Below are 24,707 nucleotides of genomic sequence, written 5' to 3'. Positions count from 1 at the left end.
GTGAGCTTGTATATCTGCTATTTTTCAATAGTTAAAGCATAAAATAATGATACACAATATAGTGTACCCGTTCTGAATGGGTTTTAAATCGTGTCTCTGATTATCAAGGCGGTCTTCGTGTCGTACCAGCGGGAGCTTCAGATCTGTTTGGCTGATAGTTCTCCACACTGTTTCTAATGAAACATTCATTTCCTATCACTTTCGCACGTACAGTAAGCACTGGAGAGGACCAGTACAAAACTCTTTGGAGAAGTTATTAGCGGGGGATATATATTTCTATCACTCAGGCCCCTAATAGGCAGCATCCCCTAAGGGCCTGCTCTAATTTTTGGTTGTACATTATGGGACCGGGCGGTGGTTGTAAAGAGGAACCGAGAGAGAGAGAGAGCGATAGCGAGAGAAGCTGAAAGAGGACAGTATGTGACATGGGGGGGAGAGGGGTGGGGGGCTTGGGGGGGGGGGGGGGGGGGGGAGGTGTAGTGGGGGCAAGGTTGGTCTCATACACCTACCTATGGTGGAGACGTTGACTGATGGACTGGGCTCGCTCAGCAACTCCCCTCGACGAGATAGCAGCCGCAGCTCGTACACACAGTCCTGCACACACACACACACACACACACAGGCACGCACACACGCACGCACACGCACACGCACACGCACACACACACACACACACACACACACACACACAGTGGGGAGGACAGAGGATGAAACCACACTTTGTCAACACAGGCCTGCGCCTGCAATGCTAATGAAGTTCATTTGAATTCATGTAGGCCTATGTGGGGAGGAGGGGGCCGAGAGAGAGAGAGAGAGAGAGAGGGGGGGGGGCAAAGACAAGACAGCCGCATACATAGATAGAGAGGAGGCCGAAAAAATGACGACTGCCATCTTTTAGCGTGCATATCTGAGAAACTCAAAAAAGCGACATCGCAGAAGGCGTGTGCTAGATAAAGATCTTGGGAGGCATTCGACGAGGAGCCTAGGATGATTAGTCTCAGAGGGAGCAGCGTGACTGTGCTGGTTACCTTGCGTAGACCTGGAACGATTATCTTGCTGCTGTTGGCACTGATGTCCTTATCCAGATTAAACCACTCCCCTTGCTCGGTGCGGGATTGGAGAACAAAGCCTGTGATGGGAGGGTGTTGAGCGACGGGGGGCGACCACTGCAGGACCACACCTGCTGAGCCCTGATTAGCTGACAGCATCATCGGGGGATTTAGCTTGCTTCTCCGCGGAGGCGGATCTGATGCGAGATGAAATAAGAAAAAGACCCCCCACCCCAAATGATCAATCAGCTATCCGCTGTGGGGGAGAAATTAAATTACAACAGAAGAAATGGCCACTTCCTCTGATGTTCAACCTTGGGATTGTGAGGACAGTTATACCAACACTTCACACCAACACACGCACGCATGCACGCACGCACGCACGCACGCACGCACAAATAGTAATGGAGGATAAGTCTGTTCTGGTACTGACCCAAGGTCCGGAGAGTGGCAATCTCACTGAAGGGCCCAGTGCCTACGCGGTTGTGTGACAGGACACTGAACTGGTAGTCGGTGGCAGGGGACAGACCTGCCACCTGCAGCCTGGTGCCAGTGGAAGGAGGCACAGGCACTGAGAACCATTCCCGCTTCCCACCATTATCGCTCACAGAGATCTGCTTCACCCTGCAGACATTAAAAGAAGAGAGGGTGGGACAGTGGGAAAGAATATGAGAAAGAGAAAGAGTGAGCTAGGGAGTTTGGGGTTGGAAACATGGCAGCAAAGTAGACGTGCCATTAATCATTCATAATCACCCTCCATTCCAGATTTTGCTGTGAGAAATGGCAACGATGTATTGTCGCTGTCACAGAAAATCTTGCAACTATAATTTTGCCAATTCTCACATTTTAAACTTGAGATTTACATATTCCTTTGTAGTCGGACCAAGCTGCCTGTCGCTAGGGAGAATTATTAATCTTTCATAACCTATGGTAAAACTTTCAAGGGCACATGGTTGGCGTGCCATGGTGGCTCAACCACTTGATGTGCCAACCACATAACGGAAACATCCTGCAAATATGCAACAGAGATTGATCACGTATCTGCAGACAAGAGCTGGCAGGGGAGACTTTGTCATTTTTGTGCTGTCCTCTTTCTATTCTCCAACAGAGAATAATGGCATACTCAAACACAAAGTTACTCCCACTCAAACACTCGTTCTTGCTTCCTCAATGATTTCATCCTCGTTATTAGGACTTAATCTGCTTCATCCTCTCGCTGGTTATTTGGATATTTGCTCTTACTGTTTTACACCATGACACGATCTGTTATCACTTAGCATATGTTGTTCTTTCTCTTGTACTGTAGATGCTGCTTTTGTTGCCATGGCTCTACAGGAGGCTAGCCATCTATAAGAGGTCGGTCTGTGTGTCTCCGGAGCTAATGACGTAAACCGCTGGACGGATCAGTGCCAAATGTCTTGTCCACACTGCCAGCAGGCCTGAGACATAATGACACTAATGCTCTTGATGTTACTGTATACTCTTTGAAATATGTTACTTTTGATTCATAATGGAAGTCAATGGGGCTCTGAACAGGCTGAAACTTAGTCCAAATTTGGAGTCATATGTCATACTGTAGATATGTCATAGAGGATACATGCAGGCAGCATTGTGGATGATCAATAGCCATAATGTTAGTTCCTTCAATGATTGTTTGCCACAAATACTATGAACAGTAGTAGACCATTATTTAGTAAGATTAATCTGAGTTTATCAAAGCACTATTTGTTTTCTGACTGATACATCATTTGAAAATATAAACTAGACCATCTCTAAATTTTTGTTATCAAAACATTAATACAACTATATGAGAATAAGATTTTCTCCGTTTTTCTCCCCTGTCGTATTTAGCTTTACTGCTCTTCCCTGTGTAATTTAATGATCTGGTCGGTTGTCTCCTCTTAGCCTACATGCCTGTATTCCTTCCTAAGGATACAGTACATTTTATAATTTGTTACACGTGTGTCATCTATATTGCATCTAGAGTGGCCACTGCAGATAACAGTTCCATATAATTTACAGCAGGCATATCTTTTTTTATAGTAGCTATGAAAAAAGGCTATAACTGAGAAATGAGTTCCTCATCCCGGAGATCAATAGTCTAATGCCCGGGTGCTGTCGATGGCTGCCATGGTTACAGTCCGAGAGGAAAGTGGGAGGCTTTACACCCACCAAACTGAAAATGTCTGCGCTGATCCTCCATCAAAGCCTGCCTCCCAGGATATGTTGGCCTGCGTCACCCCTGGAGAGACGGACAGAGATGTTGCCGCATGGGGACTGGTTCCTGTGATGGGAGGAACGGAAGAGAGTTGATGAAGAGTCAGCTATCGGCCAGGCCCTTACACCCCTTCCAAAGTACCGGCAGAGGCTTGTTAGATTGCTCGGGGTAACAGCTAGAGGACAGACGCCAAGAGAACAAAACAAGACTTTCTATGCCTATATGAGACATCCACCGTTTTGTTCTTGAGTTGAGGGGGCGGTGAACTCCCCTTGCTTTGTAGTTTTTGTTTTTGTTGGAACAGACAGAAGTAAATCTGAGAGGCACACGATGTAGAGGGAAAGACTTTAGGAAGGATGTGAACAGATCAATAATCGTGTACTATGAGTATCTTAAATGGGCATGAATCAATAGCCACAGCCAAAAAAACATCACCTACACTTAGAAATGATTTTGCTGGACATTCCCAATTCCCCAGAGCTAATCTCACAAACTGATCGGCACCAATCTTTGTATGCATGCTGCATGCATGCATACAAAGGCAACAGAAGAACCTCCACAATCGTTTTGTTGTTTTGTTTAGTTTTTTTAGGTTTTTAAAATATTTTTTTAAATATTACTACTAGACTGGTGCCCGGGCCTACTCCGGGACCACGCAAGTTGGGAACGATGCAAGTCGGAAACCCGTTTACGCAATACCCATTGTTCTTGTTGTCAGAGTACCCGTTGTACCCATTCTTAAGGGGAACGAACACACAACGGCCGCGGGCGGCGCGCGTCAAAAGAGCCGGCCGCATTATTTTCAATGAACATACCCACATCTAATTGTGATGCTCGGGATGCTGGGAAGAGGAGCACAACAGCACGTCTTTAATAGTGGTGAAAAGTATCTAAGTACAATTACTCAAGTATTGTACAAACACAAGAATTTTTACTTTACTGATGTATTTCCATTTTTCTGTACTTTCACTTCTACTCCACTACATCTAAGAGGCAAATATTGTACTTTTACTCTACAATTATTAGAAAACTTTAGTTACTATTTACTATTACTATTACAAAACATACATTTACCACTTCAGACATATTTAGATTTCGGCCATTAAAAGAAAACACTTTCTATGGACAAGCTCCTTCATATCACAGGCTGGCCAGTGGCCACATGAAGTCCAAGATTCCACATTGGAGGCACACAGTTCCCATGTGGGTCGTGAGATCCACATGATTCAATTCATGAAAAAGGGCTAAAGTGGTTAAATAACTAGTAACTGCTTCATGGGACAACTGTTATAGTTGGGAGCTCTGGGACATGACCCCTCATTGATTGTCACGTCCAGGACTCAATTATGAAGGTAAGCAACAACATAACAGAGGCAGAATACATTATTGCCACCAGAGGAAAAACTAAAACAAGGAGAGGAGCAAGCTGAAGCCAGAGTTACGTCCAATGATTGAAGTTGCCATGTTTTTACTCTGTTTTGTGCCATTTTGAACAATACATTTGTAGCTAAATTAGATACTGGCAGGAAATTAAATGCCTGCCTGCCACTTGGTTGAAATGTGTCTCCGCTGTGCTTGGAATAAACAATAAAAAATGTTTCTTTCGTCTTGACTTGGCAGCAGTGTTGTGATGGATTCAGCAGAGCCAGGTATGATTCATGATTCATTAAAGAAACAATAACTTAATTAGGTCACCGTCAAACCGATTAGGGTAGATTGTATAGCAGCAGTTACGGGCGATAGCAATTCATTTAACAGTAAATTACTATATTTACTTGATTTAATTTTCCAACTTAAACTGGATTTACATTCACTTAATATTAAATAATAATGATTTAATTTAAGCTGTTGATGATGACAGTAAGGGATGAGGGATGTTCATGGCTTTACTCACCCAAGACGAGGATCAGAGTGCCGGCTCTCACGGAAGCCACATGGTTGGTAGCGCTGCACTCCCACACCCCCTGGTGATCCTTACTGAGAGGCTGCAGGAGCAGAGTCCCGTTGTCTGCCACCGAGTAAACAGAGCGAGGAGCCGAGCCAACCTACCAGGAATAACAACACCGTTCACGTGCAGGCCAAAGGTCTCTGCTGATTACCAGGCCATTACAGAGGAAAAAGGGTGCATCTGTGCGCGCGTTATCTTTGTGTCACACGCAAAGCATGCATGTGCACGTCGTGTGCATGCGTCAACAGTGGGTTTACGTTTCAAATGCATGTTATATCGTCGTTGTCGGGCAGAAACCTCGTATCTCCAAGTTTAAGTAAAGCCCTGCTTCATCATACAAGGCTGTCGCACAAAAGTAGTGAAAACAGCCGATCTACAAGCACAAAACGTTGTGTGCTTGTAGATCTGCTATTTTCACTAGTTTAGTTCATTTTTAACATGATAAATACAAAACGAACGGTCTTGGACACAAGGTTTCCACCCGACCAACGACGATATGTTTATACGTTTACCCAGAGGGCAGCTTCAGGATTCTAATCTTATTTTGTGCATTTGGTGTCTTGTACTGCAGTGTCTGTCTGGTTTATATTTAGATGTGTGCCGGTGATGCACATAATATTTAGGTGTCAGAAATAGCAGATATATGAGCTTGTAGATAGGCTTTGTTTGATGCACAAGCACAACACAATGTGCTAGAAAGTATAGAGCACCAAAGTCTGATGTAGTCTGGGTAACGTTTATATCCCCTTTCTGAATTCCCATAGTCTTGTTTGATATTGCGTCAAATAAGAACTGTGTTCCAAAAATAAACAAATGAGCCCAGTGTCCAAAACCGTTATTTTTTTATTATTATTATTTCAAAAACTAGTTAAAGTGTTGAAAATAGCCGACCTACAACCGCTTGTAGATCTGCTATTTTCATTACTCTTGTATGATGAAGCAGGGCTTTAATTTGCGAAAGAACATACTATTTTGAAACTTGGAGATACAAGGTTCCTGCCCCGACGATATGAAGCATCAACTGACGGCGAGAAAACGTTTATGTTACTGCCGCCGAATTAGTACAATTTTCATAAGAAAAAGACACTATCAAATATGAGTGACTAACTATCGTAAACTATACCTGAGCTACCTCTATATGACAATATTGCCGGGACAATTCATTTATTTTTTGGACCACAATTCTTAACTGAGACGATTCTGTTAATGTTATTCTCTAGAGCAGGGTTTTTCAAAGTGGGTGACGGGGCACCCTGGGGTGCCCCGTGCCGCGAGATCATTTAATAATATTTGGAATTTATGAAAAAATATTTAGTATTAACTTGAAGTACAAAGTTATTTTCAGTCAGTTCTAACCAAAATGGCTATTATCTCAACGTTTTCCTTGCAACATAATCACTAAAATATCGTCACTGTCAGGCAGAAACCTCTGTCGCACACAACGCCTCACGATGCGAGGCGTTGTGTGCTTGTAGATCTGCTGTTTTCACTAGTTTAGTACATTTTATAGATGATAAACCTAAAACGAACAGTTTTGAATATACAAGGTTTCCACCCGAGAACGACGATATGATATAAATATAAGGTTGCTGGGAGTGACAATTATAATGTAGGGGTGCCTCGGATTAAAATAATATTTATGGGGTGCCCTGAGACAAAAAAGTTTGGGAACCCCTGCTCTAGAGAATAATTACTTCCGTGCCCCGGAGGATGAACGAGTGACATCAAGACTTCAGTACTCTATTAAACAGAAACTGGTGATTTATGAAAGGTCAACTCACCTTTTTCCAGGTAATGCTCGTGGCTGTGTGCCCGTTTCCCTGGCATGGGACTTGCAGCGTCCTGCCTGCCACCATGCTGTACTGTTTTAACGGAGTGACACCAAATGATGGGGGATCCTGTGGATTGGGAATAGCAAAGTAGTTAGGTCAAGAAGACTGCCATATTGGCAGTGATGTGTATTGTATGCTTTAACCAGTGAAAAATAGCAGATATACAACTCAAATTTTGCTTCTGGGTGGTCCCTAGAACTAAATATTTTGAGATGGGGGTCCGTGGCCAAATACATATCATTTTGGGGGTCCTTCACATGAAAAGGTTTGAGAACCACTGACATAGTTAGTCTCTCAAGAACAGACTAACTGAGCTCCAGTTAAGTGAAAAGGACCTTTTTTTTTACGATGGCTAGCCAGATTGCTGACATAGAAACATAGGTTTTTCAAAAAACCTTAGAAGGATTCAAAAGACAAAGAATCGGGTCAAAATTCTAATTTTCAAGATTTTTCAAAAATCGTGCCGCGCTGTGAGCTTGTAGATCTGTTATTTTTCAATAGTTAAAGCATAAAATAATGATACGCAATAATGTGTACCCGTTCTAAATGGGTTAAAGGAGGACTTCACCACTTTTCAACCTATCTTCATATAATTGGTCTTCACTAAAAAATTGCATTTTTTTTTCTCAGAGGGCTGTGGGAAGGTCAGAAACCCATCATCTTGTGACATCATCGATTGGGAATCCAAGCTAATAGAAACTGCAGGCTTTCTATTCCTGAAAAGTTGCAATGTTAAAGTGGAAGCCATTGTTCTCGCGTTAATAAAAATCTAAATATTTTTTTTCAAAAATATTGATACATTTTTTTGGGGGGGAAATTATGATGTCACAAGACGATGGATTCTGAACTTCCCACAGCTCTCCTAGGAGACTTGGACAGAGTAGAAAAAAAATTCGCTATTTTATTGTGAACATTAGTGAGGACCTATTATATGAAGATAGGTTGAAAAGTGGTTAAGTCCTCCTTTTAGTAAGTAAACATTTTAAGTACTTTTATTTTTAAAAGAATATTTCCAATTTTCAGTACTTTTACTTATACTCCACTACATCTCAGAGGCAAATATTGTACACTTACAAAACTTGTAGATCTGCTGTTTTCAAAATATTTTTTATATCCACAACTTTCCAACATCCCATCGTGCATTGCGCAGAAGGCGAGCGGCATTTCCGGCGTAGCAGCCGAGTGTGATCTACAAGCTCACAGCGGTTGCATCTGCGACGCGACGTGAGCTTGTATGTCTGCTGTTAACCGGAAGTGTCCCGCAGATAATGCTACAGTAAAGTCTTGCGGAATCAGGTGGATACATTTGAAAACTTGTGAAATGGGACATTCTGCTAAATGAGTACTTTCTACTTTCAGTACCGTAAGTACATTTTGATACCAATACTTTTGTACTTTTACTCAAGTACATTTTGAATACTGGAATTTTACTTGTAACAGAGTATTTCTACATTTATAATTTAGGCATTTAGCAGGTGCTCTTAATCCAGAGAGATTTATAATAAGCGAGGACAACACAAGGGAATACATCAAATGCATTGAAATAGAAATCGCAGTACATTGCGGTATTGATACTTTTACTTGAGTAAAAAAAAATTGAGTACTTTTTACACCACTGCATATTTGCAACAATGGAATTAAAGACGGATTACAGCCGCTTTGGACAAGATTATCCTAATAACAAATGGATTAGCCGAACAATTAACTCTCCTATAGTGGGGCCATTGTGACAAGCACTGCTAATGCCAGAGGGCTCATACATATTAGGAGTTAAAAGGTCAAAACAATGTCAGTTCCCTTGCATTTTTAATTTGCTGTGGCAGACGCAGCTGCGGCCAATTAAAATACACAGCACCATGGCGTCCGATAGCAGACGGAGCATGAAGCACAATGCTGAGAGTACTGCTGTGAGGGAGGTTAGAGGGCAGGAGTTAAAGACCAAAGGTCTATAATTATAATCATCAATTACCTTGAGTCCTAGGCGGTTCCATTTACAGCATGCCATGTTGTCTTTTCCCATTTTATTTGTCTAGTACATTGGAAATTGTGATTTATTATTGATTTTATATTTCTATGTCCCCCCCCCTCCCACACGAACACCGACACACAGACATGCGCGTGCAGCACTCGGTTTACGCACATTTACACTCAAAGGACCACAACGGGAACAAGAAAAGTGCAATTCTTGGCAATTGTATGTGTGGTTGCACTGACGTGAGCCTCAAGGAATCCGCTGGGAACTGAATTTCCTCTTAGCATTTACTATATATTATATATCATGATGTCTTGTGAAGCATGACCAAAGCTTCACCTTTCTGTTGAGCAAAGGTTAACAAAAAGCAGGTTCACTTTGCTGGAAAAGACATTCGGACAGAGAACAATAGTGTGTTGCCTATAGCAACAACACTAATAAGCTCTCGAGCTGTTTTGTGTTTTACTTCTATGTGCATTTCTGTCAAAAAAAACATCCATCCACCAATCAATCAATCAATTAATCAATCAATCAATCAATCAATCAATCAATCGATTCAATCGATTCAAAGGCTAACCTGTAGAATGACTGTGGTGGGCTGTGACGGCCCCATGCTGCCATAGCTGTTATAAGGGGTACATGTGTACACGCCTGCCGCGTCATCGTTCACCGTTGCCATGAACACCGAGCCTTCTGAGGTCATGGACCATCCTGGATACTGGGAGAAAGATGAGAGACAATTAAACTCAGCTCTACACACTGCCTATAATACTGTAATAGTAGCAATATTAATAGAGAGTAAATACACGGTTACAAAGCTTTCCCGTACAGGTGAGGTGTTTTAAGAAGAATGTTAAATGGTACTGAATTATCATACAGTCTCACCACACTGAATTCTGAACATCAGTCAAGGGATGCATGCATACTAGTGTAGATAGACCAATGGGTACACAGAGTAGAAAATAACCATGTTACACTGAACACAAAGTGTTACAGTGTAGTATTGTATATATATATATGCAGTGTCCAAACATCATGCAAATTGTTATTGGTAACAGTATCTCTCGACATTAAACCAAACGGATTTGTCAAATTTTTCATATTCCATCCTGATTGGCTAAGAGTGGCTTCCAAAGTTTGCAGGAGTAGTCCTTTTTAACAAAATGTCTAAAATAATGAACACATGTGGGCAATTGCTGTGAAACTTTGCACACATATTCCCACTAGGCCATGGAAGAAATTGCCACCCTTTTCACATTGTCCAGTTATACATTTCTCTCGTGGTGGCACTATAAAAGGCCAATTTGCGTTTTAACCTATAACTGGAAAAAAAATCACACCCGTGTGAAGTGGAGCTGTGTGTGTGTGTGTCTGTGTGTGTGTGTGTGTGTGTGTGTGTGTGTGTGTGTGTGTGTGTGTAGATCATGTGTACCGATTTTTGTGACATTTGAAGAAAATATGTAGGAAAAGGAGCAAAAAGTGTGTTTTGGAGAAAATTCAAGATGGCGGAAAATCTATCCTGGCGCAAATGGGCGTGGCCTATATGGGGAGATGCGTCTTGACCCAAGGAATCCAGGGAAAAAAGAATTTTAATTTTCCGATCTACGGTTCAAGAGTTACGGGGCAAAACGTAAAGTGGGCCGTTATAGCGCCACCATGAGGCCGAGTGATGTAATTATTTTTCGATTCATTCTTAAAATCATTATGAATCTCCTCTCCGAGGTTTGAAACTGTAGCTCCTATGGTTTACGAGAGAAAAATACTTGAAAGTGATTTCTTGCATTGTCCCATTATAAGTCAATGGGGACAATTAAGCGTCGTTTTTTGCCGATTACGTCGGCATGGTAAGGCGGATCGGAACGAAAGGTAATAGAACACCATTCCCGGCCGAGCCGCACATTTTGATGTATATATTGCGCGAGTGGCGTAAATGGTGCGGCACTAGTTACGCGCCGAAGTCAGGCTACATACAGACACACAGACAGACACACACACAGACAGACCCACACAGCCACGTATAGGGAGCTGCACACAGCTCCAAAAACTATGTCCTGCAAATTTTCACATCTGTCTTTTATAGCGCCACCAGAAGGTGATATTACTCCTACAGATTTTGTCCAAACATCATGCAAATGGGTACACATTATCTGTCAAATTCCATCCTGATTAGCTATTGTTCGCACGAATGGCTTTTGAACAAAATGCCTCAAATCATGAACGCGAGTGAGTGCAATCACCATGAAACTTTGCATGCACATTCCCACTAGAAATGCCACCCTTTTCACATTGTCCTGTTACAGCGCCACCAGCAGGCAGTTTTTTACAAAACACATATTTTGAACAAAATGCCTCATATCATTAATGAAGCGTCCAATTGCTGTGAAACGCAGAGGAAGAAATGCCACACTTTTCACAATATGGCCCATTAGCACCAGCCAAGAGGCCACAATAACTTACCTGACCTGGCTCCGAGGAGCACCTTTTCATGACATACTAAGAAAAGGATAGCTCTTCAAGGCACACCTGGACATATTTCACGGCACACCAGAGTGAGCTTGGAGAACTGCTATTTTTGTGCACGACACCCATGCCTAACCAAGTATAACTTTGACTTATTGACATTGTGTCATGACAGCTAGGCTACAACATAACAGTATGTGCCATATACGTACTGTGTGTCATTTGGATACACATCCTAAGAAGAGTACAGTGTGCTCCCTGCTGGTTAGCTTTCCACATTTCAAACCTGCCTGTCATTGTTCACTTGGATCCACTGTACATTTTTCATCCTCTGTCCCTCTACACATCTCGGCTATGTGGGTGAGGCACCTTCTGTGCTTGATGACACCTGTGTCCTCCTCTACAAGCGTCTATCTCTCCATGTGTGGGGAAACTAAAAACCCACATACATCTCTCTACTGTGACAAGGTGGGTGATGGATAGGATACAAGGTAGTGTTTCAGGCCTGCACCAAAAACACGCACATAAACAACTTGAACCCGATCTCTTCCTCTTCCCCTCTATTTCTTTCTTTCTCTCGGAGGAACATTTCTTTCATCTCTGTTCATCGGCGTGTGACTGTGAACCCCCCCCAGACAATTGCTTTTAGCTAGGGAGTCTTTTGGGTGTTTTTGGTTCACTCAACGCCAAATGCACAACTATTGAAATCACTTAACACTCAAATTTTGGTGATTTTAACCACTTTAACCATTATTTTATACTTTAACTATTGAAAAATAGCAGATATACAAGCTCACAGCGCGGCACCGAGTGCCACGCTGCGAGCTTGTAGATCTGCTATTTTTGAAAAAACTTGAAAATGTGTGCAAGTCTTTGAATATCTTTGACCCGATCTTTGACACGACTTCTAAATCCTTCCTCTAAATCAGTGGTTCTCAAACTGTTTCTTGTCAAGGACCCCCAAAATTTCAGTTATTTGGCCACAGACTCGCATCTCAAAATATGTTGTTCCAGGGACCCCCAGAAGCAAATATTTGCGTTACATATTATATATTCGTTATATTCGCTTTTAACTCTTCCCACGCTTTGAACGTTAACGTTCGCCCCATTTTTTACAGAACCTCGATGCCAATACGGCGCTCGTTCGGTTCGTTCGTCTGATGACTGTAAGCTGATGAGGGGTCGCGCGGCCGTCTACTGTAAACACATTTTCCGCGGTGATGGTGTAAAAAATCCATTATGCGTTAGATCAACGGAGAACAATTCACTTCCTTGTTGATTTCCTCCGGCTGTAAGGCTCTGTGGCCAGTGACTGGTCTTCTTCTTCTTCAACACATAACAGGCAAATTCACATTCATTCTCGCATGACGCCGCCCTCTGCTGCCTGGCAGACCAAAGTGCACTATTGCACAACCAAAAAAAATAAAAATAAATAAATAAATGTCTGTCTGTCTATCTACTATAACGTCGCCAAGGTAAGCCGCTTTTTGATGGCGCCAGACCCAATAAATAAATAAATAATCTGGCAGTAGGAGAGTTAAATAGATATATTCAAATACTTGCAAAAAAAAATCTTGATTTTTCAAAAATAGCAGATCTACAAGCTCGCAGCGCGCTGTGAGCTTGTAGATCTGCTATTTTGCAATAGTTAAAGCATTCAATAATTCTAGGTCTAAATGGGTTAAGATTTGAGAACAAGGCAGGCACACTAACAGTGTGTGCTGTTAGAAGAGAGAGTGCCCGCACAGAGCAGCTGATGATGACTTGCTTGGAGATGGCATACAGTGTTGCATGCCTTTCATCATGATAACTTTCACCCTCATGTGATTAGTAGATCAAACAGACCTCTGTGCTTCTCATGTTATAGGTGCCAAAACGTCCCGCCTGCTGAGCCTGAAGGTCTGTTCATTTTACATTCCCGACCATGAAGGAATCAACGTGACTAACATACAGAGCAACAGGACTGACTGTGCCCATCTGGAACCTTCCAGTAATGAGTTTCACCTTGGTTCAGAGAATGTAACGAAAATAGATGTTTTTAATACTGTACAGAAATGTCCATATGCAACTTCCATGTGTTTTACTTCAATAACAACATAGCATATTACGTTGACAATTATTGTAATTGGTATCTGTTGGAAACTTTAATAAAACCATTTAACTTTACCTTATGTACCTAATGATTTCATATATACGTTTAGACTTAACTGTACATTTCACAATGAGTCTAATGATGAGAATATGCTAGAAAAGGTTTATTCCCTATACATATTTACATTCTATACCCTGGGCATGTCTCGTGATATACAGTATGCGAACATTCTGTGAAAATAGGTGAACGTGTGTCGAAAATGCTGTAGATCTAATATGCTGCACTGTGAGTTTGAAGATAAGCAATTTTCGGCCAAGAGACTTGGTGTAGAAGGAAAAATAAAATAGAACCTTTGGCATACAAGGGCAGCTTCCGGCTTGGATGCCACATGCAGTCACCACCTTCCCCTTCACGCAGCCAGCGGGTCAATATCTAAATACTGATATACCGGTATTATTGATTTCAGCTGCTCCAATTCCAAACATGCAAGTTTACAGGACTTGTTTTATTTGCTACAGTCCATTCTATTACATGTTTATGTCCAATGTATTTGTAAGTATTGCAATTGAAATTAAATAGAAATGTTACAAATTGTAATAATCATTCATATCCTCTTTATCATTATATTTGTCACTATTATTAGGATATTTTAGTGACGGGATTTGCAGTATACTACTAGTGAGAGTGCAGGCACGCAATGTGTCCCTCTGAAATGGGTGTGGAAATTTAGGGTCTCTCCATCATTGAAGTTGGCCACCCCTGATGTAGGGTTTAAGTGTTTAAAAGTATAAACAGTAATACAAACAGTACAATAACAATTCTCTCAGCTCAACAGCCTTCTTCAACAGGTGATTTATTGAACGGTGTGCTTGAGAAGAGGGAAAAGGGGGCTTTGGTGTTGTATTTTACTGCATACTCATCTCCCTGTCAGCCTATCCCGAACCCAAAACCCCACCCAGTACCCTCACACTATGGTGTCAAAGGGAACTCTTTTAATGCATAAACTGCAACTTGTCTCCAGAACTCAGAACTCATGTAGACACTCTTCTCTCAGCAACCGCCGTCTACAGTCTGGCTTCAAAGACCCTTATCTCGTTACCATGGCAACCAAGTCTGCACGACCTCAGCTCCTCTGTCTCCACCGCTGAATGCCAGTGACAAAACATTTCCACTGTCTCTAAAAGAAACAGATCCTTTAATTCCGACAAAAACAGACTTTCTGTGCCTGTAAGAGCCAAAAAGATATCATCGCACCCCCTCCTTGCAAGGATAAGAACTTTTGTGCTGCACACGGAGGCTCACCCTGATGTGTCCCAGATAGCTTCCCCACCGAACAGGCACGTCCAACAACCAGCAGGAGTCCCGGCTCAACAGCGACTAGGACACTATACCCTGCCAGTCTCCCTCCCCACCCCCTTCTTACATCTGACAAATTTGAGACCCCTCACCCTTACCCTCACCCATACCAGCTCAGTGGCCTTGTGGTCAGAGTGTCCGCCCTGAGACTGGAAGGTTCGGGGTTCGATCCCCAGATCCTCGGGTCATACCAAAGACTCAGTGGGACCCAGTGCCTCCCTGCTTGGCACTCAGCATCAAGGGTTGGGTTGGGGGTAAGTCCCTGCGACATACTAGCGTCATGTCCAGGGGGTGTATTTGTACATCAAGCTGCCTCACATGACAGAAACGGGAGATAGGCTATCATGCATGCCCTATGGGCCTCATGGCTCGGCAAGGCTTACACACATGCACGGCTCGCATGCACACATGTTTTTCAGACATGTTAACAACTTAAGCCCTATTCGTGCTGTACAACGAATAGCAAAAATAACCACAGTGCATGCATTGCATTGCACCACTTTGTAAGCTTGGTATTATTTTTGAAATGTTGAAAGTTTTGGAAAGGTAGTTCTGCTATAGTATGTGAGCTTGCCTATGTTCGCCTATTTACACGGAGATTCATGTTAAAATGGGTTTGTACCACCTCACTTGGAGAGAAGACAGAACTCACTCTGTATTTGTTCTGTTTAAAGGGAGCGGTTGTGCCTGACATCACTTCTGTTATAACTGGTTGTTGGGATATATCCAGGTGTTAAAGAAGGTTAATCTCAGGGCTCATAAGGTTATCATATGTGATACCAATAGTTCACTTCTATGTCGTGTTTCCTTATCAGAACATAATATACTGTTGGATTATTGAATCATAAGTAACCATCTATTCACGTTATCCATTCCAAGAGTGCTGTTTTTTTTTTTTTTGTATTTCAACTTCAAGGAGCATTTTATATAGTCTTTGTTCTGTTGGTTATGAAGTGCACAGTTCTATCCCTGCATTGATGAATTCATAACTTCAGATTAAGGGGATAAAGCTGTACAATAGACTCAATACAGAGTAGGCTAGGACAGAGAGTGAGAAAGAAGTCAGAGAAGAAATACATTTCTTCACTCTTCGCTGGAATGAAGAGAGGCAGAGCTAAAAGGAGTGAAAGAAGAAGAGAAGGTGTGTGTGCGTGTGTGCGTGTGTGCGTGCATGCGTGCGTGCATGCGTACGTATGTGTGTGCGAGGGAGAGAGAGAGATGGAGAACCAGGAAAATAGTGAGAGGTAATTGTATAACACAGAACAAGGAGTGCCCAAGGAAATTGCTCCTACACGGTGAAATCAATATATTTGAATAGATGTATTCAAAGCGAACGTTTGTAACTCAAATTATGCTTCTGGGTGGTCCCTGGAACTAGATATTTTGAGATGTGGGTCCGTGGCCAAATAAATATCATTTTGGGGGTCCTTCACATGAAAAAGTATGAGAACCACTGACATAGTAGTCTCTCAAGAACAGACTAACTGAGCTCCAGTTAAGTGAAAAGGACCTTTTCTTTGACGATGGCTGGCCAGATTGCTGACATAGAAACATAGGTTTTTCAAAAAATCTTAGAAGGATTCAAAAGACACTTATAGAATCGGGTCAAAATTCTACTTTCACGATTTTTCAAAAATAGCAGATCTACAAGCTCACAGCGCGGCATATCGGCTATTTTTCAATAGTTAAAGCATAAATTAATGATACACAAAATGTGCACCCGTTCTAAATGGGTTAAATCCTTGTTTCCCTCCGGCCATGCATGGAGGAAACGAGGGAGAGAGAGAGATGGAGAACCAGGAAAATAGTGAGAGGTAATTGTATAACACAGAACAAGGAGTGCCCAAGGAAGGAAATTGCTCCTACACGGTAAAATCCTCAGTGTTCATTTAATCACTTGTACCTCTAATTTAATGTAACTCACAAGTTAAATGAACACTCAGACTTTTTCAGTGTAAGATTGAACATCCTATCACTGTCCATCAAGAGCAGGGATTAATGCTTTTCCCACGGACAGATAAGGGATATCTCTATCAATGTATCTATAATAGATGGGAATTAATGTCTCTTCTGACACGGCCATGGTCTCATAACAGCATAATCTATTCATTCATTTTGTATATGGCTCGACCCAATATTATGCTGATTTTAATGTGTCCAGTCTATGACTTCAGTCATCTATGATGTAAGACATATGACTCCATGTTATGGGCAGGGTTTCAGCCTGATCCGCATCCATTGTTATTAAATTAAAGTTAATATTTAGTTTTCATTTAATAATGGAAGCAAAAAAATGTAAAAGGCAATTGTGTGAAGAATGCATGGAGGTGCTTCCTTGGCCTGCTGGCAGTGTGCACAGGAAATTTGCCACTGATCGGTTCAGTGGTTTGCAAGATTAGAGATTAGATTACATTTAGAGAGAAAGTGTACGGGAGAACATGACACGGCAAATGTTAAATATATTGTGAAAATATATTTCCAGGATTAAACAAAATAACATGTGAACATCTGATCCCAAATACCATGTAAAAAAAAAAAAAAAAAAAAATCACACTGAGCGGTGGAGGCTGTGTGTGTGTGTGTGTGTGTGTGTGTGTGCGTGCGTGCGTCCATGTGTATGTGTGTGTGTGTGTGTGTGTGTGTGTGTGTGTGTGTGTGAATGTGAGTGTGAGTGTGCCTGGCCTGAGGCTGAACAACAGCGCCCCTCCCTTAACATGTGTGGTCAGAAAAGGTATTGCAGGCTACATACAGACAGACAGACACGCATACACACACGGCCACGTATAGGAGACGGTGTGACCACCGCTCAAAAACTTGCTATGTCATGTGTCCAAGGTCCAAAATATTTTCGAATATATGACCTCCAATGGGTTCCAATAGAAAGCTGAAAAAAGATCCAAGGGGGCTACAATAACAGTAACATGTTTACATGATTTAGTAAAGGCTTTGTAAGTTTAGATCCCACAAGCGTAACACATTTTCTTTCTAAGTGTTAGCCGTTTTTTTCCCCTCTCTTTTAGCATACCGTAAATGTGAAATACAAGTTACAGTAAGTAAAATAGTAACCTCAGCTAAATAAAAAGGAGCGGTTTTGGATCAGCAGGTAGCACTATGACTGATTGTCACTTATTGGACCGTCAGAGGCTCAGGCAGCAGGTCTCTTTTAAATCCATTTAGGCCTAGAATTATTGAATGCTTTAACCAGTGAAAAATAGCAGATATACAAGTTCACAGCGCGGCACCGAGTGCCGCTCTGCGAGCTTGTAGATCTGCTATTTTTGAAAAAGTCGTGAAAATGTTTGCAAATCTTTGAATATATGTATTTTCAAAGCGTACGTTTGTAACTCAAATTTTGCTTCTGGGTGGTCCCTGGAACTAGATATTTTGAAATGGGGGTCCGTGGCCAAATAAATATCATTTTGGGCGTCCTTCACATGAAAAGGTTTGAGCACCACTGACATAGTAGTCTCTCAAGAACAGACTAACTGAGCTCCAGTTAAGTGAAAAGGACCTTTTCTTTGACGATGGCTGGCCAGATTGCTGACATAGAAACACAGGTTTTTTCCAAAAATCTTAGAAGGATTCAAAAGACACTTATAGAATCGGGTCAAAATTCTAATTTTCACGATTTTTCAAAAATAGCAGATCTACAAGCTCGCAGCGCGGCACTCGGTGCCGCGCTGTGAGCTTGTATATCTGCTATTTTTTTATATTTAAAGAAGGGCTGGGACTTTAACTGATTAATTGCGATTAATTAATTACAGAAAATTAACGCGATTAAAAAAAATTACGCATTTTAATCGCACTTAGTTTTTGCACCACAGAACCTTCAGTTTCAGGCATACCGATCATAGCGATGCACCAACCAAGAAGACACAACAAACGCAAAGGGAGAAGTAGCTGATCAGAGCGCTTTGCTTGACCCAGTGGATGCGAAATTTAGATTTAAAAAACTCACTTGTTGATTCACTCGTACAACAAAATGAGTTTTACTTGAAAAAAATGCTTCTCAGGTCAAATATCGATGTGAGATTAAAATGCGATTAATTGCGATTAATTAATCACAGAGCCTGTAATTAATTAGATTAAAATTTTTAATCGCATCCCAGCCCTAAATTTAAAGCATAAAATATTGCGTCATAATGTGTTCAGGCCTAAATGGGTTAAATCCTTGTTTCCCTCCGGCCATGCATGGAGGAAACGAGGCAAGGAGAGAGGCAATGAAAAAATGTTTACAGAACTGGGACGAGAAATCCTCAGAAGAGTCATATTAAGCAACGTCAATTTCAGATAACAATGACACAGCTGAGCCCTACAACGCCCAAACCTAATGACTCTGTTTAGACAGTAAAAACCATGCTCATTTCAGTTATGTCAGAGTTTAATTTGCCCCGCTTCAGTTACACATCAGCTTCCCCCGCGGCACCGACGCGTACACACGCGCGCACACCAACATAACATTGCCAGCTGTAGGGGTGGAGTCACTCATTAACATCATGCTATTCAGCTTGGAACGTCTCCATGGAAGAATACACGCAGAACGTATTTAAGAAGGAAGGGATTTCCTCGATCTAGCAATTCCAGCGAGGCAGATTCGTCGCACTGGGTGTCAAACTGCAGCCAGGAGTGCATTGCAGTAGATGAGAGCCAGGTATGTGCTATCGCGAACTATCCATCAATTCCAGCCTGACAACCATATCTACATTATAAGGTTGCAATAATTCAAAAATAGTCTTAGCTCTTAAGTTCGCCACCCATACATGTCAAATGCGCATGCCTGGCTCGCTCCTCTGCCCTTGAACTTGGCACAATTGACAAACTGGCGGACCCTCTTCTACTTCCGGTACAAGTATAGGATAGGATAGAGGAGCAAGGAACAAGGACAGTGTACATACTTTGTTGTACGTTGTGAGCCTGCAGATCAGCTATTCTCAGCTTACGACACCATCGTATGACAGAGTATAACTTATACTAGCATTATGCCCTTCAGCCTAGCTGGTTTAACCATAAACCAAAAAGGAGCATTAACAACAAGTACCGAATATGCACTGTCAAATTTCTTCTATTCTACCACCTGAAAAGGATCACAAGCAGCAAAAAAGCACCTTTCTGCCATGAATTAAAGATCACTTTACACACAACCATGGGCCTAGGATGGGATTGGGTGACATATTGTGTACCACTGCTGCCAGGCAGAAACCTTGTATCTCCATACATCCTCCATATACGTACATATACACACATAGGCCTTCATATATACATGCATGTAATACATACATGAACAGTATTAACCAAAGCTTGTGACTAAATAATAACTACCTGGGATCCACTGGCAGTGGTGTAAAGTAACTAAGTACATTTACTTAAGTACTGTACTTAAGTAAAACATTTTTCCCCAATACTTTTACTTCTACTCCACTACATCTCTGATGCAAATATTGTACTTTTACTCCACTTCATTTATTTGAAAACTTTAGGTACTATAGTTACTTTGCAGATATACATCATAATATCATAAAACATACATTAACCACTTTAGCCCTATTTTAAAAATAGCCGATACAAGCATGTGAGCTTGTAGAGTACATTTTTTTGCCATTTTATGAAAAGTACGTTTTGGACATCTACAAGGTTTCCACCCGACAGCGACGATAGGTGAGTTTGGTTGCAGCCAACTTTTCCATTCAAAGAAAAAAGAAAACAATAAAAGATGCAATGTGACTTTTGTCAACATTTGGGTGACATTTACGCAGCATTTTCATAAAAAATTAATGGGTTCTCCCCACTGGTTGCTTGCAGCGCAAGAACACAGCACACTGCTGCAGTGTGGGCGGCCCATACAGCAGGAATAAACAAACAAAAGTGTGTAGGCAATACTGCAGAGCTCTGACAGTATTATGAGGATCTTCCAGGTGGGCAGACACAAGTAAACTCCCTACCATTAGGGCTGTCACGATCATGACATTTTATTTGACAATTAATTGCCATACAAATGAGTACCTGAGACGAATAACAGTCTAAGTCCATATTTGAATTTTGTGAATATAGATATGTTTTGATTTACCAAACTGTAAACCACAAACTAGTCATTTTTAATCTGTTAAATTGTAATGCACTCCCCCCTCATTTTTTTCCATTGTCTGTTTTAACGTTATCTGCTCCCTTTGTCTGCTGAATATTGCTTGTACGGACTTATACAGTTGTTCCACAAACTGTTGGAGATATACTGTTTTTCCACTTTCCATAAGTATTATGTATTATAATTCCTAATATATATGAGTTAAGTAAAAAAGTCTAATTCAACAAAATGAGGGGGGAGTGCATTACGAATTTAACAGATTCATAACTTCTAGTTTGTGGTTTACAGTCTGGTAAATGAAAAAAAAAACATCTATATTCAAAATGTTAAAATATGTACTTAGACTGTTTTTCGTCTCAGGTACTCAAATAATGATTTAATAAATAAATAAATTGTGGAAATAGACATTTTTCAGCATGGAAGCCGGTGTTGATTTCGTCGACTAAAACTATGGCGTCGACTACCCTTTTCCACTGACGAAAACTACATCGAAACTAATTAAAAACTAAGCTATGATGACTAAAAAAGACTAAATATACTGACAATTTCATTTCAATTTCAAAACTAGACTAAAATGTTAGAGAGGCACTAGAGGAGAAGAGATCCAGTAGAAGTAAGACAAGTCATCATGGGCGCGAGCGGGTGTCACAGACCGAAAATTGCTGTTGACGCGTTGTGAGCTTGTAGATCAGCTATTTTTGGCATGCAGCTAAGTGAAAATCAGCCAATTTGGTGGCATCACGGCCCGCCAAAAATACATTTCCGTCTACAAAATCAACTGTAGATTTAGGCGACTAAAATGTTATGATATTTTGTCGACTAAAACTATACTAAAACAAACATTTCAGATGACAAAAATATGACTAAAATTAAACAGAATTTTATTTAAAAGACTATGACTAAAATTTTTGTTTTTTTTCCATGGAAACGATCATGACGATTAATAACTGTGATTATCTCAAACAATGAATAGTGATCTACTTACCAAAGACAGATCAAGAGGCTCTCCATCCTTGGTCCAGGTGACTCGTAGCAGTGCAGGCTGAGCCCTCACAGGGCAGGTGACCAGACCCTCCATAGCCGTGGGAAGGTATGTTTCCTTGGGCATTTGAAGAGCTTGGGCTGGGTCTGCACAGAGGTGGGGAATCGGAATCAGAATAGTATGTACATCCTATTTTGTTCATCAGTCAGTGACATTAAATCCCTTAACCACTTAGACCATCTATACTCAGTAAACTGGACATGAGTTGGCTCGAATACTTTGGCAGTAGCACCTCCGTCCTACTCCTCCTTCAACAGTCCCTGCTGACAGGTGCCGCCCCAGCCCGTAGAGTACATTCAGTGACGGAGCGTAGCGTTGTTCCGACGTGTCATTTGTCCGACGTTCCATAGTTTGACGCTGGTAAATACAAATCTGGTGATTGCTAACCTGGTAAATGCTAACCCTAAACCTAACCCTAACCCTAACCTTGGTCAGACTAATGGGACGTCGGACTAGTCGAGATTTTCCCGTGACAGGTATCACACTCCCCGGCCAGCTTCCCTCCCCCGAACACGGGCCAATCGCGTTCGCATAGATATAACAATACTGTAGATGCACGACAAGTCCAGATGGCACCGCGGTGGATTTGAACCGGAGTGCCCGCTGATGTCATGGGTATGCAGATTTTTTAACTGTCCACAGCCCACTTCTGAGACACAGAGCTAATAGACAGACAGGGTGGCATCTTATAATGAGCTATAATGAGGACCAATTACACGAAGATAAGGTTGGAAATTAGTGAACTGCTCCTTTAATTACTTAATGATAAGGCAAGACCATTATAAGCCAGGCAGATTAGGCACTTGCAAAGATATTATTTTCCAATTAATTTTTGATACATTTATGGAAGTAAAGTGTAAGTAAAGACAGTCATTTAATGGGCTTAAGCCGCAAAAGATTCTTCAAATGGGTTGAGAGCACTATCACACAGTTGAAATTCAGAGGTAGACAGAATTATTTAATTTGTTCAGAAGTCATTAAGACTTCATTCATTCATTCATAATTAATTAACTCATCCAATACAGTATTTATTCATTCATTCATTCTTGGTTCTTTTTTTTTTACCACTCAATAACGTATTCATTGTAGTTCACAATGATTTCAAGCACATTTGAACGTACCATTTCTGCAATGCCACCATTTATGCAAGAACAAACAGTCTGTTAGTACAGTGGTGTTCAAACATTTTCATGTTGTGGTGCCATAGTTTTGTACTTTTTCTGTTTTGAGTGTGTCTATGGAGTTAACATTACTCTAACTGACCACCGGGTGGAGTTTTAATTTGCCTTCCCTGTGTATTTTTGGTTTCTTCCTGAAAGCAGAAAGCCACTGAGTCAAGAGGCCCGATCGAAAAACACAGATTTAATGACATCATAAAATCATCCCCTCCCCTTTTAACATACGCCCAACACTGTGGGTGTGGCTAACTTCAGCCCACCTGACAACCAGGCATACCAGGCCACATAAAAACATAATTTTAACACTTTCTGTACACTTATTTTTGGAAAAAGTCTTCCACCTAGTATAATCATAATACCTGGTGATCATCATGTTTTAGGGGGGCAAGGAATCATGGCACCCCATCTTTAAGGACATGTATTGGCTACAGACCCCGAATTTGAAAAGTCTCTGACTGTGAAACAATCCAAATTGTTTCCACTCGGTTTTAGCCCCAGCATAGAATGTAGACGTCACCAGAGGTATGGGTAGGTGGAGATCTCTGGCTATGCAAGACATGCAGCAACAGTAGGCTACTCACGCATCACTGTGAGGTTGGCCGATGCAGTTGGCGGGGTGAGCAGTCCATTGGTTGGCATGCAGGTGAAGTTCCCAGAATCCTCTGGGACTAGACTGGAGATGAGGAGAGTGCCATCCACCATGATCTTGACACGTGATTTCAGGGTCCTTTTGGGGGGGGGGGGGGGGGGGGGAGCAGATGGGAAATCACAAGAATGTAAACGTGAACTGGATTCTTCTGAATGATCGCAGTCTTGGCAGTTTGGGCTTTGTTGCAATACATTCAATTTAAACCGGCATTCTCTCTCTCTCCAGCATCAGCTGTGTAGGAGGTTTCTCTATGGTTTATATTCACCAGTGAGCACAGCGGGGTTAAGCAAATTTTGTTTCATGTCACTGAGAGTGGGCAAAGGAGAATATACTCAGTTTATATTTTTCATGCATTTTATCTGAACCAGAGGGAGAGACCAAACGCTGGGAAAACTGCCAGACAAACAAAATAACATCAACAGCCTGCAGATGCAGTATACATACAGTATAATTCCCAACCTTTTCTCCTTTGGAGCCTCCCTTCTTACATCAGAACCCCCACGCACGCACGCATGCATGCATGCATGCACGCATGTGGAACACATGTACTTCTCATACAACCAGTAAGACTCTGTAATCGGGAGATAAGCGACAGTCAGGTCGCATACAAAAACTTTAGAAGGCAATGGTAGCCAATCAGGAGGGAATATGGGAAATGGGCAGATCCATGTTGATGACATGACTTATATATACTGTGTACCGCTTTGCGTGATTTTAGGGCAAAATCTGTAGGAGCAGTGTACAAAAATGTGTTTTGCAAGAATCGGCCTCATGGTGGCGCTAGAAGAGGGCCATGTGAGAAATGAGGGGTGGAGGTTGTGGTTTGGCAGCC

General features: G+C 41.7%; 2 protein-coding genes across 3 annotated transcripts in view; one reads left to right on the top strand and one right to left on the bottom strand.

The window, feature by feature from the left end:
* The window catches only part of LOC308300086 (putative flavin-containing monoamine oxidase A), a 599,107-nt gene that overhangs the window by 368,220 nt on the left and 206,180 nt on the right, over positions 1 to 24,707 (top strand). The window lies entirely within an intron of this gene.
* igsf9a (immunoglobulin superfamily, member 9a) overlaps positions 1 to 24,707 on the bottom strand; it is a 63,967-nt gene that overhangs the window by 10,843 nt on the left and 28,417 nt on the right. For both annotated transcript variants that reach the window (XM_080743280.1, XM_080743281.1), the window contains exons 8-16: positions 23,808 to 23,953; positions 21,992 to 22,134; positions 9,597 to 9,737; positions 6,997 to 7,113; positions 5,162 to 5,312; positions 3,222 to 3,333; positions 1,483 to 1,673; positions 1,029 to 1,246; positions 510 to 594 (exon numbers count right to left, since the gene is read on the bottom strand). In XM_080743280.1, the coding sequence (XP_080599406.1) occupies positions 510 to 594; positions 1,029 to 1,246; positions 1,483 to 1,673; positions 3,222 to 3,333; positions 5,162 to 5,312; positions 6,997 to 7,113; positions 9,597 to 9,737; positions 21,992 to 22,134; positions 23,808 to 23,953 (1,304 nt within the window). The remainder of the gene's footprint in view (positions 1 to 509; positions 595 to 1,028; positions 1,247 to 1,482; positions 1,674 to 3,221; positions 3,334 to 5,161; positions 5,313 to 6,996; positions 7,114 to 9,596; positions 9,738 to 21,991; positions 22,135 to 23,807; positions 23,954 to 24,707) is intronic.

Source organism: Nannobrachium achirus (genome assembly GCF_963921795.1).
Source record: "Nannobrachium achirus genome assembly, chromosome: 15".
Lineage (NCBI taxonomy): Eukaryota > Metazoa > Chordata > Actinopteri > Myctophiformes > Myctophidae > Nannobrachium > Nannobrachium achirus.
The sequence above is the reverse complement of the archived record's forward strand: the minus strand, read 5'-3'. Positions and strand labels throughout refer to the sequence as shown.